General features: G+C 43.3%; 1 protein-coding gene across 1 annotated transcript in view; it reads left to right on the top strand.

Annotated features, from left to right (window-relative positions):
• The window catches only part of PDE11A (phosphodiesterase 11A), a 449,211-nt gene that overhangs the window by 396,108 nt on the left and 39,432 nt on the right, over window positions 1-13,671 (top strand). Inside the window, exons 16-17 of the mRNA XM_005675916.3 lie at window positions 1,235-1,312; window positions 8,054-8,117. Of these exons, the coding sequence (XP_005675973.1) occupies window positions 1,235-1,312; window positions 8,054-8,117 (142 nt within the window). The remainder of the gene's footprint in view (window positions 1-1,234; window positions 1,313-8,053; window positions 8,118-13,671) is intronic.

The following is a 13,671-nucleotide window of genomic DNA, read 5'->3' as shown; positions in this document are numbered from 1 at the left end:
GTCCCCCAAACTGCAATGAGTCAGCACTAAGTGTCCAAGATCCTACTCTGACTTCCACCATAAATGCCATGGTAGCGTTTTCCAAAGTGTGTTCTTTACAACATCAGTGCTATGGGAGTCCATGGTCAAGTCGAGTAGGCTTTTCAATGTCAGCGTTTTGTAGAGCCTTCAAAAGGCGAATGTGGGTGGTGAAACTTCAAGGATCACAGGAAGCATTTCTCAAAACCACTTGGCCAGAGCATCCCCTTTACCTGAAGCACCTCCTCAGACTAGGATTTTGTGGGGTGCACATTGGGAAGCAGTGTGTCAGGATCCTTTAAAGAGCCTCTCATTAGGAAGTGCCAAAAATGTGAGACCTTGGGAAATGATTCTTAAAGAACCAAAGTGGTGATGTCTTTTTTTCCTTTCTCATTATAAAAATGAAAAATCATAAAACTAGATTAAACAAAAGTTTTGAAAATAGGAATGGCATCCTATTTTCACAACTTGAGAAGCTTCCCTTCTTTTCTTTTGCATATCCACACATCTCTACATGCATTTCCACAGGCTTGTGCATCCACACTTAAAATGTGCTGATACTAATGCTAAACACATTGCGTGTCATCTCACTTAATCCTCACAATAACTCTGAGTCAGCAAATAGGACCCTCAAGTTAGAGATTAGGAAATTGAGGTTCAGAGGGTTTAAGTGACTTTCCAAAGTTGCACAGCAAGAAGTGACTGAGCTATGGTTTAAACAGTTATTTCTGACTCCATAGCCGATGTGCCTAAAGCCCTGAAATGATGAAACGGTTACTTTTTAACTTCTACTAAAGTATTTGTCCTGAATTTACTACCAGGGAGTTTATATTATCTTGGATGATCATACAGCTCAGTTCTATGTTGAATGATAAAAGAACATTCTGGAACTGTTCCCGCTTTTTATGTGTCCTTGCCTCCCTTCTCTGACTTTTTCATTAAGAGTCACAGGGCTTCACAGCAAGTAATCCCAAATGCGGGACCACACTGATTTCTGTTTTATGGCCCGATAATCTCTTCTGTTGTAAATACATTTGGAAATGATTGTGGCTTTTTGTCAAAGCCTCAACATTTTTTTAAAAAGTGGTTTATTTTGATAGCACTTTAGCCTCATGATTTCAAATATTAAATTACTTGGTTGAGGTGGTCTTATATTTTCCCATAAATGTGTTTATATCACCACACAGACTGAGAATTTTCACTTGATTTCATGCAGGAGGAGAACAGAATTCTTTGAACTTGTCAGTAAAGGAGAATATGATTGGAACATCAAAAACCATCGTGATATATTTCGGTAAGAAAAAGCTCTTGTTTGTGTGTTTATTCAGTATTTGAAGATTTACTGATGCCTTTTTGACAATGCTAAGAGTGCACAACTGATGTTTAAAGTACCAAACCTTAGCTTGCATTCAAACCATTCAGAAACTAGTTGAATAATTACAAAAAAGATAGAGAATATGTCTTTTCATCTTCTGCTTTATTTTATATTGCCTCCTCTCCATACATTTGCCTTCAAAATTAGGAGATGTTTGAACTAGTCGTGTTTCAGCAGGCATGCAAATTGCATTGGAGATGGGATTTTTGGACCTTGGAAAACAGTTTCACAGAACAAAGGAAAGTGGAGAGTTAAGTTTGGGTTGTTTTGTTTTTAGAGATAGTAGGCATTTTAGATGGAAAACCAACCAAAAGATTTTTGTGTTTGGAATAAGGAATCTGTTCTAGATTTTCATGGGACTTCTTCTCAGTAGTTTAGGGAAGACGGCAGCAAAACCTCATTTTTCCTCGGCGCGTTTTAACCACTTTTCCCCACTGCAGCCACTCCAGCTGGGTAGGCACTCTTCCTCTTTCCCTCTGCCCCGGCCTTCCACCGTCCTCACCTCACCCATCCGCAGACTTAGTGCCTTAGTCCTGTTCCACAGCTGTTTAGTATTCCTGGGAAAGCCTGTGAGGCCAGGATTCTGGGCTCAGTGCATCTGCCCCATAGCTGGGCAACCACTGAAAACACCCCGGGGACCCTGGCCCAGCCCGCAGCCTCTGCCCCCGTCTCAGAACGCAGAGCCTGCCTGCCCCTTGCCTCCACAGCTGACCCCCTGCTCACTGTCTCACCAAAGGGCCCTCTACCCCCCTCCTCTGCATCCATGCTTCGCTCTGTTATCGTTACAGATGACATTCTCATTGTCCTTCCCAAGGTGGTATCGGGGGCCTCCTCTTGTCAACACCTCCATCTCAGCTTCCTATTCTAGGTTCCTATTCCGGGCCCTCCTCCCCCACTCCCCACCCCTGACCTCTGACCTAGCTGTGTCAATTTTACTCCTTTTGGCATTTTCAAAATCTGGCTTTTAGTTTTTTCCCCAACATGACCTTTCTAGGCTAAAAAACATGCTTCCATCTCCTCAGTTTAAAAAAAAAAACATCATCCCTAAAGTCTGCCTTCTTCTTAAGGTCCAAACATAGTTTTCTCCTCTCCTTCAATCCCACAGCTCAGCCATACTCCTCTAACTTCGTACAAGGCAATTTCTTTCTTTTTAGATCACTCAATTCCACAAGTAATAATTGGAATACATTTTTCTGTAACAAATCAGAACATTCTATAATGTTCCTGGGGTATTACTCCCAGTTCCCATACTGTGCACAGCGTTGCTCTGTTTTTAATTCCTTGTTTATTTTCAGACTACTATCAGAGCATTTCCACACATGTGTACCCATGGGAAACATACTATTTAGTGTCCATCTGTTTCTTCAACATAAATTATATATTTACATATATACTAGCTTCTTCACTCAACTGCATGCCTTGGAATTCTTTCCATGTCCATACCAGCATCATCTTTGATTGCTGCATAGCATTCCAAAGTGTATCTAGTATTTAGAGTAAATTCTTCGACTGAGGAATTTAGTTGCTAAAATGTGATTTCTGCACTTTTTGAAAGTCACCAGTCACCTCCGAGGGATCATATCCTACGACCTTTGTTCTCTCCAGCTTCCTAGATCTCTTCACAGTCTGAATTGTGTTGGCCTTTCCTTTCTTAAAACTCTTTCCTGCCTTGGCTTCTGCAAAGCCCATGCTCTTCTGAATTTTTTGCTATCTTCTGACTCTCCTTTCTCCTATTTGTCTTTCTCCAACCCTTCCTTCTCCCTGTGTGTGTGTGTGTGTATGTGTGTGTGTGTGTGTGTGTGTGTGTGTGTGTGTGTGTGTGTGTGTGTGTTAGTCACTCAGTATGTCTGACTCTTTGTGACCCTGTGGACTGTAGCCCTGCAGCCTTCTCTGTCCGTGGGATTTCCTAGGCAAGAGTACTGGAGTGGATTTCCATTTCCTTCTCCGGGGGATCTTCCTGATCTCCTGCATTGCAGGCAGATTCTTTACTGTTTGAACCACAGGGAAGCCCTCCTCCTCACTACCCCCTAAATGTAATCTCCCCTCAAGGAATTCTTCTGTTCCTCAGCATCCTCACAAATTGTCCTACCAGAACCACTGGGGTCTGGCCTCTCTCCGGAACACAGCTCCTAAAATGCCAGTGCTTATTGTGTGTTTCCACATGAGTATTTTCCCACAGAGGTTTCCAAACTTTTCTGCAGGGAACCCTATAGGTAAGAAAAATCTTATTTGGAGGCGAAGTACACAGAGCGGAGATGAAGTCTGCAGGAACTCTCCTTTCCCTGCAGCTCCGCACCCCCCACCCCATTTCACAGCTGGCCTCTGACCATGTGCATGTCAAGGAGGGGGCGGTCTGGGAAACACCATCCCAGAGAATTTTAAAATAGTAATAAAACCAACTAAAAGTTAGCCTGCTTTTCATCATCACCATGTGCCTGCAATCTAAACAATGTCAACGATGAGACACACATCCCAGAGAAAATTCTTTTGTTGGTATAAATTCTAAACAATTGCTGAGGTTACTGCTGAGTATCAAAATAATTGCTCTGAAAGCTTCAAATTAACACAGTATTACTCATCCTTCCATTGTCTATGGATTGTACACATGTAAGTTAATTCCCAAAACACCCAGTTTTCCCGTCAGCCCTAACACAGGTGGACTCGGGATGCACTTTCAAGAGCAAGTTCCTAACGGCTCAGAACCTGTTGGCCTCACTCCACATGCAATTCCCCAGCCTTTGGGGACGTCACCTTTCTGCTTTTAAGCAGTATGCTCGGGATAAACAATGGTAGCGCGGTGATGGTAAAGCTAAACAGAACCTGAGTTACTTCCGTACTGTCATTTTATGTTGGCCGTTTGGAATCTGTATTTGTGTGTAAAATTTAAAGCAGTGAGACAGATTGTCAACTGCAAGGTGTCATCTTTTTGTTTGGTAAACATAAAATGCAGTTCATACCTGTAATCTTTCACTGAATTGAAAATATCTTTTAAATTAAAATGTATTCCTTTTTAAAAAAATTATTGAAGTATACTAATCTTTAAACTTACTGATTGACAATGTTGTGTTAGTTTCAGGTATAACAGCAAAGTGAATCAGTGTTTTTTGTATAAATATATATATATACACACACATATACATACATGCACTCTTTTTTAGACTCTTTTCCCATATACATCATTACAGAGTATTGAGCAGATTACCTATGCTATACAGGTAGGTCCATATTAGTTATCTATTTTATATATAGTACTGTGTGTATGTCAATCCCAGTCTCCCAATTTATCCCCCCGCAAATAGTTCTCTTTTTAGTTGCAAATGCTTTTAAAACTAGAGAACAAATCAAGAAAGTTACGATTATCTCAAGATAAGTATTGAAGCAATTTTGGCAACTAGAAGAGAGTCGTGGCAGCAGTGAGCCACTGGGAGTCTCAGACCCTCTAGGGTCACATGACCTCTTCTGACCCCATGGCGGACATTCCTGACCTTCATTCCTGCAGTTGCACTAAGCAGATTGCACCATCTAACTGTAAATCAGGCTAGAGTTATGCAGACGTCAAGACACAAACAGTTGCTGCAAGCTCCCTCCCTCCTCGCTTACTCCAGAGATGGCCTTTTAAGTACAGAGACTGACTCTAAAAAATAAGCTAAAACTGCCCATTCACCTCCTTCCGTTCTTTCCTTGTAAGTGCTCATGCTTATCCTTGCCTCTCCACCCCCGCATTTCTTGGTTTTATGCCCTTTTTAGTTATACTTTCCTACCAGTCTCCCTGCTCCCACTCTCTCCTTCTTTAAACTATTCCCACATCTATTAATACCTCTTAATTAATAAGAGTATTAAAGTCCTCTCCTTGAAGCTTTGGCCAGGTGCCTCCTTAATTGAGCCCCCAACCTTAATTGACTCCCTACACCAATTGGATAAAGGTTTTAGACATCCACCATCCTCCTCCCCAGCCTTTATTCTGTCTCCTTTCTCCATACAGACTTTCTGGCTCCACTGTATTCACTGAAAGTAGAGATGTTCTGTCAGACTGTTTGGATCCCAGACCTAGTTTTGATACCGCCTAGTGATAATAACCTCAGGCAAGGTACCTAACCACCTCCTCCCGCCCTTCCCATCCAGGAAGGCGAAACATTCTCTGCTTTGTAAAATGGAGATAATAATGGTATCTCTACCTCATATAGAGACGATATAAATCACTCTCTAATGCCTGTTCAACGTGTGTATGCTAAGTCGCTCAGTTGTGTCCAACTCTTGGCAACCTTATGGACTGAAGCCCACCAGGCTCCTCTGTCCATGGGATCCTCCAGGCAAGAATACTGGAGTGGTTACCAGGCCCTCCTCCAGGGGTCTTCCTGACCCAGGGATTGAACCTGGGTCTCCTGCAGCTCCTGCACTACAGATGGAGTCTTTACCACTGAACCACTGGGGAAGCCCCATTCAATAAATGGTAGCTATTAGAATTCTCATCATCAGAGCACCTTGCAGATACTCAGTAATATTTGTTGATTGACTGATTAATGTTGACATGAATTTGAGAAGTAAGGTTCAAATTATTGAGTAGATGAGACTTAAGTAATGATCAACTATGGTACAAGTAGGCAAGCTCACAGAGATTTTATTTCCTGTCTGGGAGAGAGACTACAAAGTCCAACGCATTACCTACAGTTTTGTCCCTCTCTGGTCCCAGCAGAGGGTCCTAAAACGGTCCTAAAATGAAAAGCACTGGAGTGGAACAAGAGGGGTACAGCAGCTTTGTGATAAGCACGGAATCCTGAATCCTTTCCTTCCTTTGGGAAAGTTACTTAATCCCTCCACACTTCCATTGACCTCTCTGCTGCTGCTGCTGCTAAGTCGCTTCAGTCATGTGCGACTCTGTGCGACCCCAGAGACGGCAGCCCACCAGGCTCCCCCGTCCCTGGGATTCTCCAGGCAAGAACACTGGAGTGGGTTGCCGTTTCCTTCTCCAATGCGTGAAAGTGAAAGTGAAGTCGCTCAATTGCGTCCGACTCTTAGCGACCCCATGGACTGCAGCCCACCAGGCTCCTCCGTCCATGGGATTTTCCAGGCAAGAGTACTGGAGTGGGGTGCCATTGCCTTCTCCGTGACCTCTCTGGAAACTAGACATAATAGCACCCTGTGATGAGGAGTCGTTTAGTGTGAGGTTCGTTAGTAGGTAGTGTGTACAGCGCTTAGTAGAGAGGCAGGCACATGGTGAGGACTGCGGAAGCGCGTCACAGACCAAAGATGAACAGTAGGCTGATGTGTCTCTCTGCACAGGTCTTGGCTTGGCAGTGTTTGGAGTTAGATGCTGCCTGACTCCGAGAGCGCTGCTCCTAACCGGTGCTGCCTGAGGGCACTTTGAAAGACCTATTGTTATCTGCCAGTCTGCCTTGCTCCCTGGAGTAGTTTCCTGGGGAAGTGACACAAACCTCTCACCACCGTCCAGGCATGCTCTGCCATCTGGGAAGCAGACGTGTTTCTAAGGCGTTCAAACCCAGCAGGGTATGAAATGTTAACACCTGACATCAGGACAGCCCTCTGATCTTTAACAACACACCCCTTTCTTCCAAAAGGAGTGAGCCCAAGATGTGGCTCCCCAGCTCAGATCCTTCACTACTCCTCATCACATGCAGCTAGCTTCAATACAAAGAGAGATTTGGGACAAAGAGTATGCCTGATTTTTTTCCCTTCCCACCACACCCAGTTAGGAGCACCAGAGCTGCAACTGGTGTTGTCATAGCCTCCCTCTCTAGAATTCTCCAGGTGATGGTGTCTGTTTGCTTCTTTCCCCTTTTAACCCTTGTCTTGGTTTCTTGCAGACCCTTGTCTGCCGATTCTTTATTCTTCCTTAAAGGTAGTCTGTTTAGGGCTGAATTGTACACTGGTTTTCATGGTTTGCATGATAACTTATGTTAATATACTCATGTACATTTTAAGTTTTGAAACTGGCGTTCCCCATATTTTTTATATCCAGGGTTCAGTGTGGATTCTAGATAAACCAGTAGAAATCTGCCCCTCAAAGATCTGATCCGGATCTTGCCTGTATTTTCTTATGTGCTCAAATTAATAAAAGCTGTGGCTGAATATGTTTCTTCTTCGTAACGCTTGTAAAACAGGGTTGTAGCCAGGTAGTAAACTGGAGTGAAACCGTGTGTCTCTCCCTCGTAAATATTAGCTCTGTGGAGCCGATAAAAATGCCGGAGCCCCTAACAGGGCAGGCTATTTGCCTTTTGCTGTGGGTTTTCTTCCATCCCCATCCATCAGTGATACTTTGGTAAATAGGTTCACCAGCTATGGTAGTATTATATACGGATTCCCTTGCTGAGTGTTAAAAATAAAAAGCATCGTCCATTACAAATTATTTTCAGCAGAACTTGCGTGGTTCAGGTACGGAGAAAGCAGGACTTGGCTTTCCTTGATCTACTGCAGGCAAAACAAAAGGGCCACCGAGAGGGAGCGCGAGCTTTGTCCTCCGAAGCAGTGTGGTTGCACGATGGAGATTGAAACCTGGGACCGTAAACAATGCTTCCCTTGTGGAGGTAAAGAAGATGTGAGCTGGCCTTGGTCCCATTTTATTTATTTACGTATCTAGGACGGGTTTGTTTAGGAATGCAACAAAAGATTATTCAGGCTGTTTTGTTTGGTTCTGTTTTTCAGATCAATGTTAATGACAGCCTGTGACCTTGGAGCCGTGACCAAACCGTGGGAGATCTCGAGACAGGCGAGTGGTGATTAATGGCAGGGCTCAACCGAGGGGGGACTGGGGGGGACAGTATTCCCAGAGCCCTGTCTGCCAGGCACTGAAACCCAAGTCAATTTGCATCAGTATTAACGCGGTGTAAAAAATAGCAGGAGGCCGAGGGGCGACATAGTTTATTGCCCAGCCTTTCTTTATCATGCTTCCACTGAGAACTAATATTTCTGACTCTGTAAGATTTTTTTCTTTTAACACACTAAATCCAAATAACACTTTGGCCATTTCTTAAGGCAGGAGTTTCAAATGTAGTGTTTTTGAATAGGTAACCATGTTTTAGTACAAGGTCCATTTTTCACATCTGGTGAAAAAAAAAAAGGAGGTAAAAAGGAAATTTGATTTTTTTTTTTAAGCCTATTTAGAAATCAGAGGGCTCTTTGGCCAAAATATGAGGTATCTAATTTAATTTGTACCAAAACTTTAATGCATTTACTGGTTTCACTGGTCAAAAGTGTTAGTTCTAGAGCAAGAATAGTTTTTAATCTCATAACTACCCAATTTAAGATTTGATTAATTTAGTAGCTCTTTCCAGTTTATGAGGCAGCTCCTGGGTGGGCTGTGGGGTCTAAAGCAGTAACTTGTTATCTTAAGACTTGACATTTGAGGGAAAATAAGATACATTCACATAACAATAAAAACTAATATTTATTGACTGAGTAACTGTTAAATGTCTGCTTTGTAAGTGTTATATCATTAAATCCTCTGAGGTGGGTGTTGTTACTGTAGGGGCTGAATAATGGCAACCCAAGGCCATCAGGTCCTAATCCCTGGAACCTGTAATTGTTACCTTAGAAGGAAAAAGGGTCTTTGCAGACGTGATTACGTTAAGGACCATCATTATTATCATCTGGATTATTCAAGAAGGCCCTCAATTCAGTCACAGGTGTCCTTAGAAGAGAGAGGCACGGGGATGGCACCTTCACAAGAGGAGAAGGCAAGGCAAAGACAAGGTGGAGACTGGAGCAGTATGGCCCCGGGAAGGAGGATGCTGGCAGCCACCAGACACTAGAAGAGGCGAAGGACAGATCCTCTCCTCGAGACTCCGGGGGGCCATGACCCTTCCAGCACCTCAATTTCTGCCCAGTGAACTGATATTGAACTCCTGCCCTCCAGAACTATGAGAGACGTCATTTCTGTTGCTTTAAACCACCATGTCTGCGGTAGTTTCTGGCAGCCCTAGGAAACTAATACAGTGATTATTCCTATTTCACCAATGGGAAAAGTGAGGCTTAGAAAGGATACATAGTCTGAGGTCACACAAGTGTAAGTTGCATAGCTAGGAATTCAAGTTCTAGCAGATTAAGTTCCAAAGTCTTTCCTTCTTAACAGTGTTTGATGCTTTCTTACATAGGAGGCACCCGTTAACCTTTTTAAATAAGGCAAGTGTGCTGGCAGAATGGGCTGTGTTACCACTAAGCTCAAGATCTCGGTGGCTAAAACCAACAAATCACCTGGAGGCGCGTGCCTCCGGGGTTGGCTGGCGCCTCTGTCCTCACGCTGGACTGGGGCTGAAGGAGCAGCCACTGTCTGGATCATTCCAGCAGAGGCCCGGGTGGGTTTTTCACTCACTGGAAGTTAAATGTCATGCCCCCAGCAATTCATTGGCCAGAACTTACCACAAGACCCCGTCCAGCTAGGAAATGCTATCCTTCCCTGTGCCCAGAAAGTAGAAAGCCAGGAATAGTTGGTGAAAACATAACTCCCACAGTTTGCCCTTCTAATCACCAAAAATGTGGTTCACTCTCCTTCCTGCAAGCAAAATATACTCATCCTCCCCTCCAAGGGAGATGACCCAAACAGCCCATGGGTCAAGGGGTTAAGCTCAAAGTCCAGGATCTCTGGGTGATACGTGCGCACCCCTACAGCACGTCTGGATGTAAACCAGAGGCCCAGACACACCCAAAATACAGCACACAGCACACGCCCATGCCACAGACACTCAGATGACACTCCCAGCTCCATGGGCGTCCTCTGCGAGGGCCCTGATTCTCAGGGACATGCTCCCCAATTTGATATTTTCTATGGTTTTTAGATCCATCCTGGGAGATCGTTCCTTTTCCACCGTCCTCCTTGGTGAGACTCAGAGGTCAAACTCTCTCAGCCTATTTCCCCTCTAAAGAAGGTTGAGTGCCCCAGGTTTAAGTTTTAGATACTCACAGGCTTGTGAGGGGGTTTTAGCACCAAAAGCCTCTTAAACATTGAGCCTCCTTCTTAGGTCTTTGATCCTAGTCATTTCCATTTGCTAATAAGCATTTCCACAGTTAGATACTATACAAACTTCTTAGATCTGTATTTCTTTGCTTCCTTACATTCAGGAAGAAGGAAATAGAGCACACGTACATCTTTATTTCTCTTTTGACCGTTAATCTCTAGTATTTGGTGCCCAGTATTTGGCACCAGTGAGAAAACTGTGGTCAAAAATTATTTCTCTGGGCCATTTTGTCTAATTGAATGGATGTTGTGTGTGTTCCCTAATTCATTCAGAGTTTTGTTTTTTTTTAATTGGAGGCTAATTACTTTTCATTCAGAGTTTTTAACTGTGTGTCACTGGCCACACTCTCTATTTCATTCTTGTTGTGAGGCTAAGTAAGTCTTGAGATCTTTGTCATTCAAAATGTATCTCAATTTTTACTTTCACAGTTTGGGGTTAAGAAGCAGCTTCATATTCTATCCCTATAAAAGATCCAGAATTTATGACTTTCTCTGTTCCCTTTCATTTCTGATTATACACCTGCCAACCCTTTTCTGAGCTCACTTCTTATAATACTGAGCAAAACAGTCAATAGCAGCCATCATGTGCTATTAGCTTTCTTTTTCAATCTCTTCCCCTAAGTTCCTTAGATACAGTATTTGCTTTATTACAGTATTTGCTTTACACAAACTATTTTGCCACCATGTAAGATGGATCCTCATCCCTATAGCTTCTAACAATCATTTCCTCACTTTTTTATACTTGACTCTCAAGCCACATATTTTAGGGTTGTTCCCTTTCTTTCTTTTCCTTCCTTCCTTTCTGTGAGTAGCAGTACCTCACTTCCATACCAATTTTTGTGTTAGTAAGGGCTAAGCTAGGCTTGACTGCAGTAACAAATATATTCTCAAATTCAGTTGCTGAACACAAATGAACGTTTTTATCTTGCTCACATGACAGCTTGGTGCAGGTCGTGCTGTTTTGCTACAGACTCTGCTCTAATAAATAGACTCTCTTCCAACTGAGTCTTGGTTTTCACTTTAGTGTGACATGATTGAAGTGGCTCAGACAGTTAAGAATCCGCCAACAATGCCAATAAAGGTCCATCTCGTCAAAGCTATGGTTTCTCCAGTAGTCATGTTTGGATGTGACAGTTGAACTATAAAGAAAGCTGAGCACTAAAGAATTGATGCTTTTGAACTGTGGTGTTGGAGAAGACTCTTGAGAGTCCCTTGGACTGCAAGGAGATCCAACCAGTCCATCCTAAAGGAAATCAGTCCAGAATATTCATTGGAAGGACCGATGCTGAAGCTGAAACTCTAATACTTTGGCCACCTGATGCGAAGAGCTGATTCATTGGAAAAGACCCTGATCCTGGAAGGGACTGGGGACAGGAGGAGAAGGGGACAACAGAGGATGAGATGATTGGATGTCATCACCGACTCGATGAGTAAGCTCTGGGAGTTGGTGATGGACAGGGAAGCCTGGAGTGCTGCAGTCCATGGGGTTGCAAAGAGTCGGACATGACTGAGCAAACAAACTGAACTGAACTGACAATGCTGGAGACCTGGATTCAATCGCTGGAACAGGAAGAGCCCCTGGAGAAGAGAATGGCTACCCACTCCAGTATTCTTGCCTGGAGAATCCCATGAACAGAGGAGCCTGGTGGGCTACAGTCCATGGGGTCGCAAAGAGTCAGACACGACTGCGCGACTAAGCATGCACACACGCTTGAAGCTAAAAAGCAGGTTATGGTGGAGAATTTGCTGGTCGCGTAGCTTATTTCTTCATCTATGCCCACCTTTCCCTCCCTCATGTGGGATGGCCTCCCTTAAAATAAAGTTTGGGAATATAGTGCAGAGAAGATGTAGGTAACTTTTCCAGATACTATATGGGGAGTGGCCTCTATGATAGGGGTGGAAGGCGGTGGAGAGTAGGAAACAGTTAGGAGGACCGAGGATAATAGAGAAGATTAGAAAGGGGATGGATGAGGGACGCTGTGCCAGGGCCATCAGGACCCCAGTGAAGTGCATGTCACAGACAGAAGAGCAGCAGCCCACCTGGGAGTCAGAAAGTGACAAAGTACTTGCAAGGAAAAAAGCTACTGCATTGAGATTATAGAATGAAGAGGCCCAATGGCCACTTGTAGGTGGTCTTCTTTGTCCCTGATGTAAATATTATTTTATTTTCAAGATTTGAACGTCTGCTCACTGATGCAGAAACTCATGAGGTCAGGAAAATAAAACATAAAACCCTGTTTTTCTAAATGTTTCCATCAGAAATCTTGTCACAACTCTAAAGATCTCATTTTTGTCTCCAAATTGAATGAGTTAAATGTTTTCAAAAACTTACTCACTTCTAGTAGGATGTTAGGAAACAGTTGGACAGAAACAATAGAAACTTCTTTTAAAAATAGAAATATCTTTCCAATTTCCTGGATGCTGATTGTTTTTTAATTCCCTTTGAAGATGTTTTCTCACTGGAGTCTCTTTCACTTGGCCTTCCTTGCACACAGGACTCTAAGCATGCGGGTTTCCCCAGTCATCCCCCAAGGACTGATTAGCATCTCAATTTCCTTCTTTAATAAAAAATTCAATCAGGAGCCACTTAATAGGCCTGCTTGGGTTTTTAAGTACAAATGAAACAGTGGTACAAGTTGAGCTGTGAAAGAAGCTCAGGGGAAATACCCAAGACCACTTTAGAAAGCTCAATACAAGGATTTTGTTTTAATTTCTTTGCTTTCCAGGGACTACTGACCTCTTCGGGACTCCACCTCGGGGTGACCTGCTATACACACGCACATTCTTTAGTGCAAAAGATCCACCTCAGAGGAGTGCAAGGGAGAGTTCTGGAGAGGCCAGGTCCTTAGAGGGCCACTTCTTCTCTAAAAGAAGGCCAGAGAGCAACAGGAGAGGCTTGGCGTGCTAATGTGAAAGGCAGTGGCAGAGGCTGGCGAGAAGTGAGCCGGAATCCTAGGAAGATTCAGTCAGTCCCACCTAGTTTTATGCTACTGAATTTTTTAAATGTTTAAAATCTGCGCTGGCCATTTTATTTGTTAATCAATGACTCTATACTTGCCACTCTCAGATGTGTGTGTGTGATACATATTCTTTTTGTTTTATCAATGGCTACCATTTATGGTTGATAAAATCTCTGGAGAGATATACTTAGGTAAATAATCTTGATTCTCTGCACTTGACCAAAATTAAGCCACTCTAACCTTTGCCAGACCTAAGAACCTCATCTTTATAAGAGCCTGGAATTAGCCTGGAAATCAGGTCTTCTTGCCATCAAGTTGTCTGAAATTTGTTTTCTGTTCTTTCAACATTT

This window comes from Capra hircus, chromosome 2, assembly GCF_001704415.2.
Source record: "Capra hircus breed San Clemente chromosome 2, ASM170441v1, whole genome shotgun sequence".
Classification (NCBI taxonomy): domain Eukaryota; kingdom Metazoa; phylum Chordata; class Mammalia; order Artiodactyla; family Bovidae; genus Capra; species Capra hircus.
Note: the sequence above shows the minus strand (reverse complement) of the source record. Positions and strands in the feature narration are given on the sequence as shown.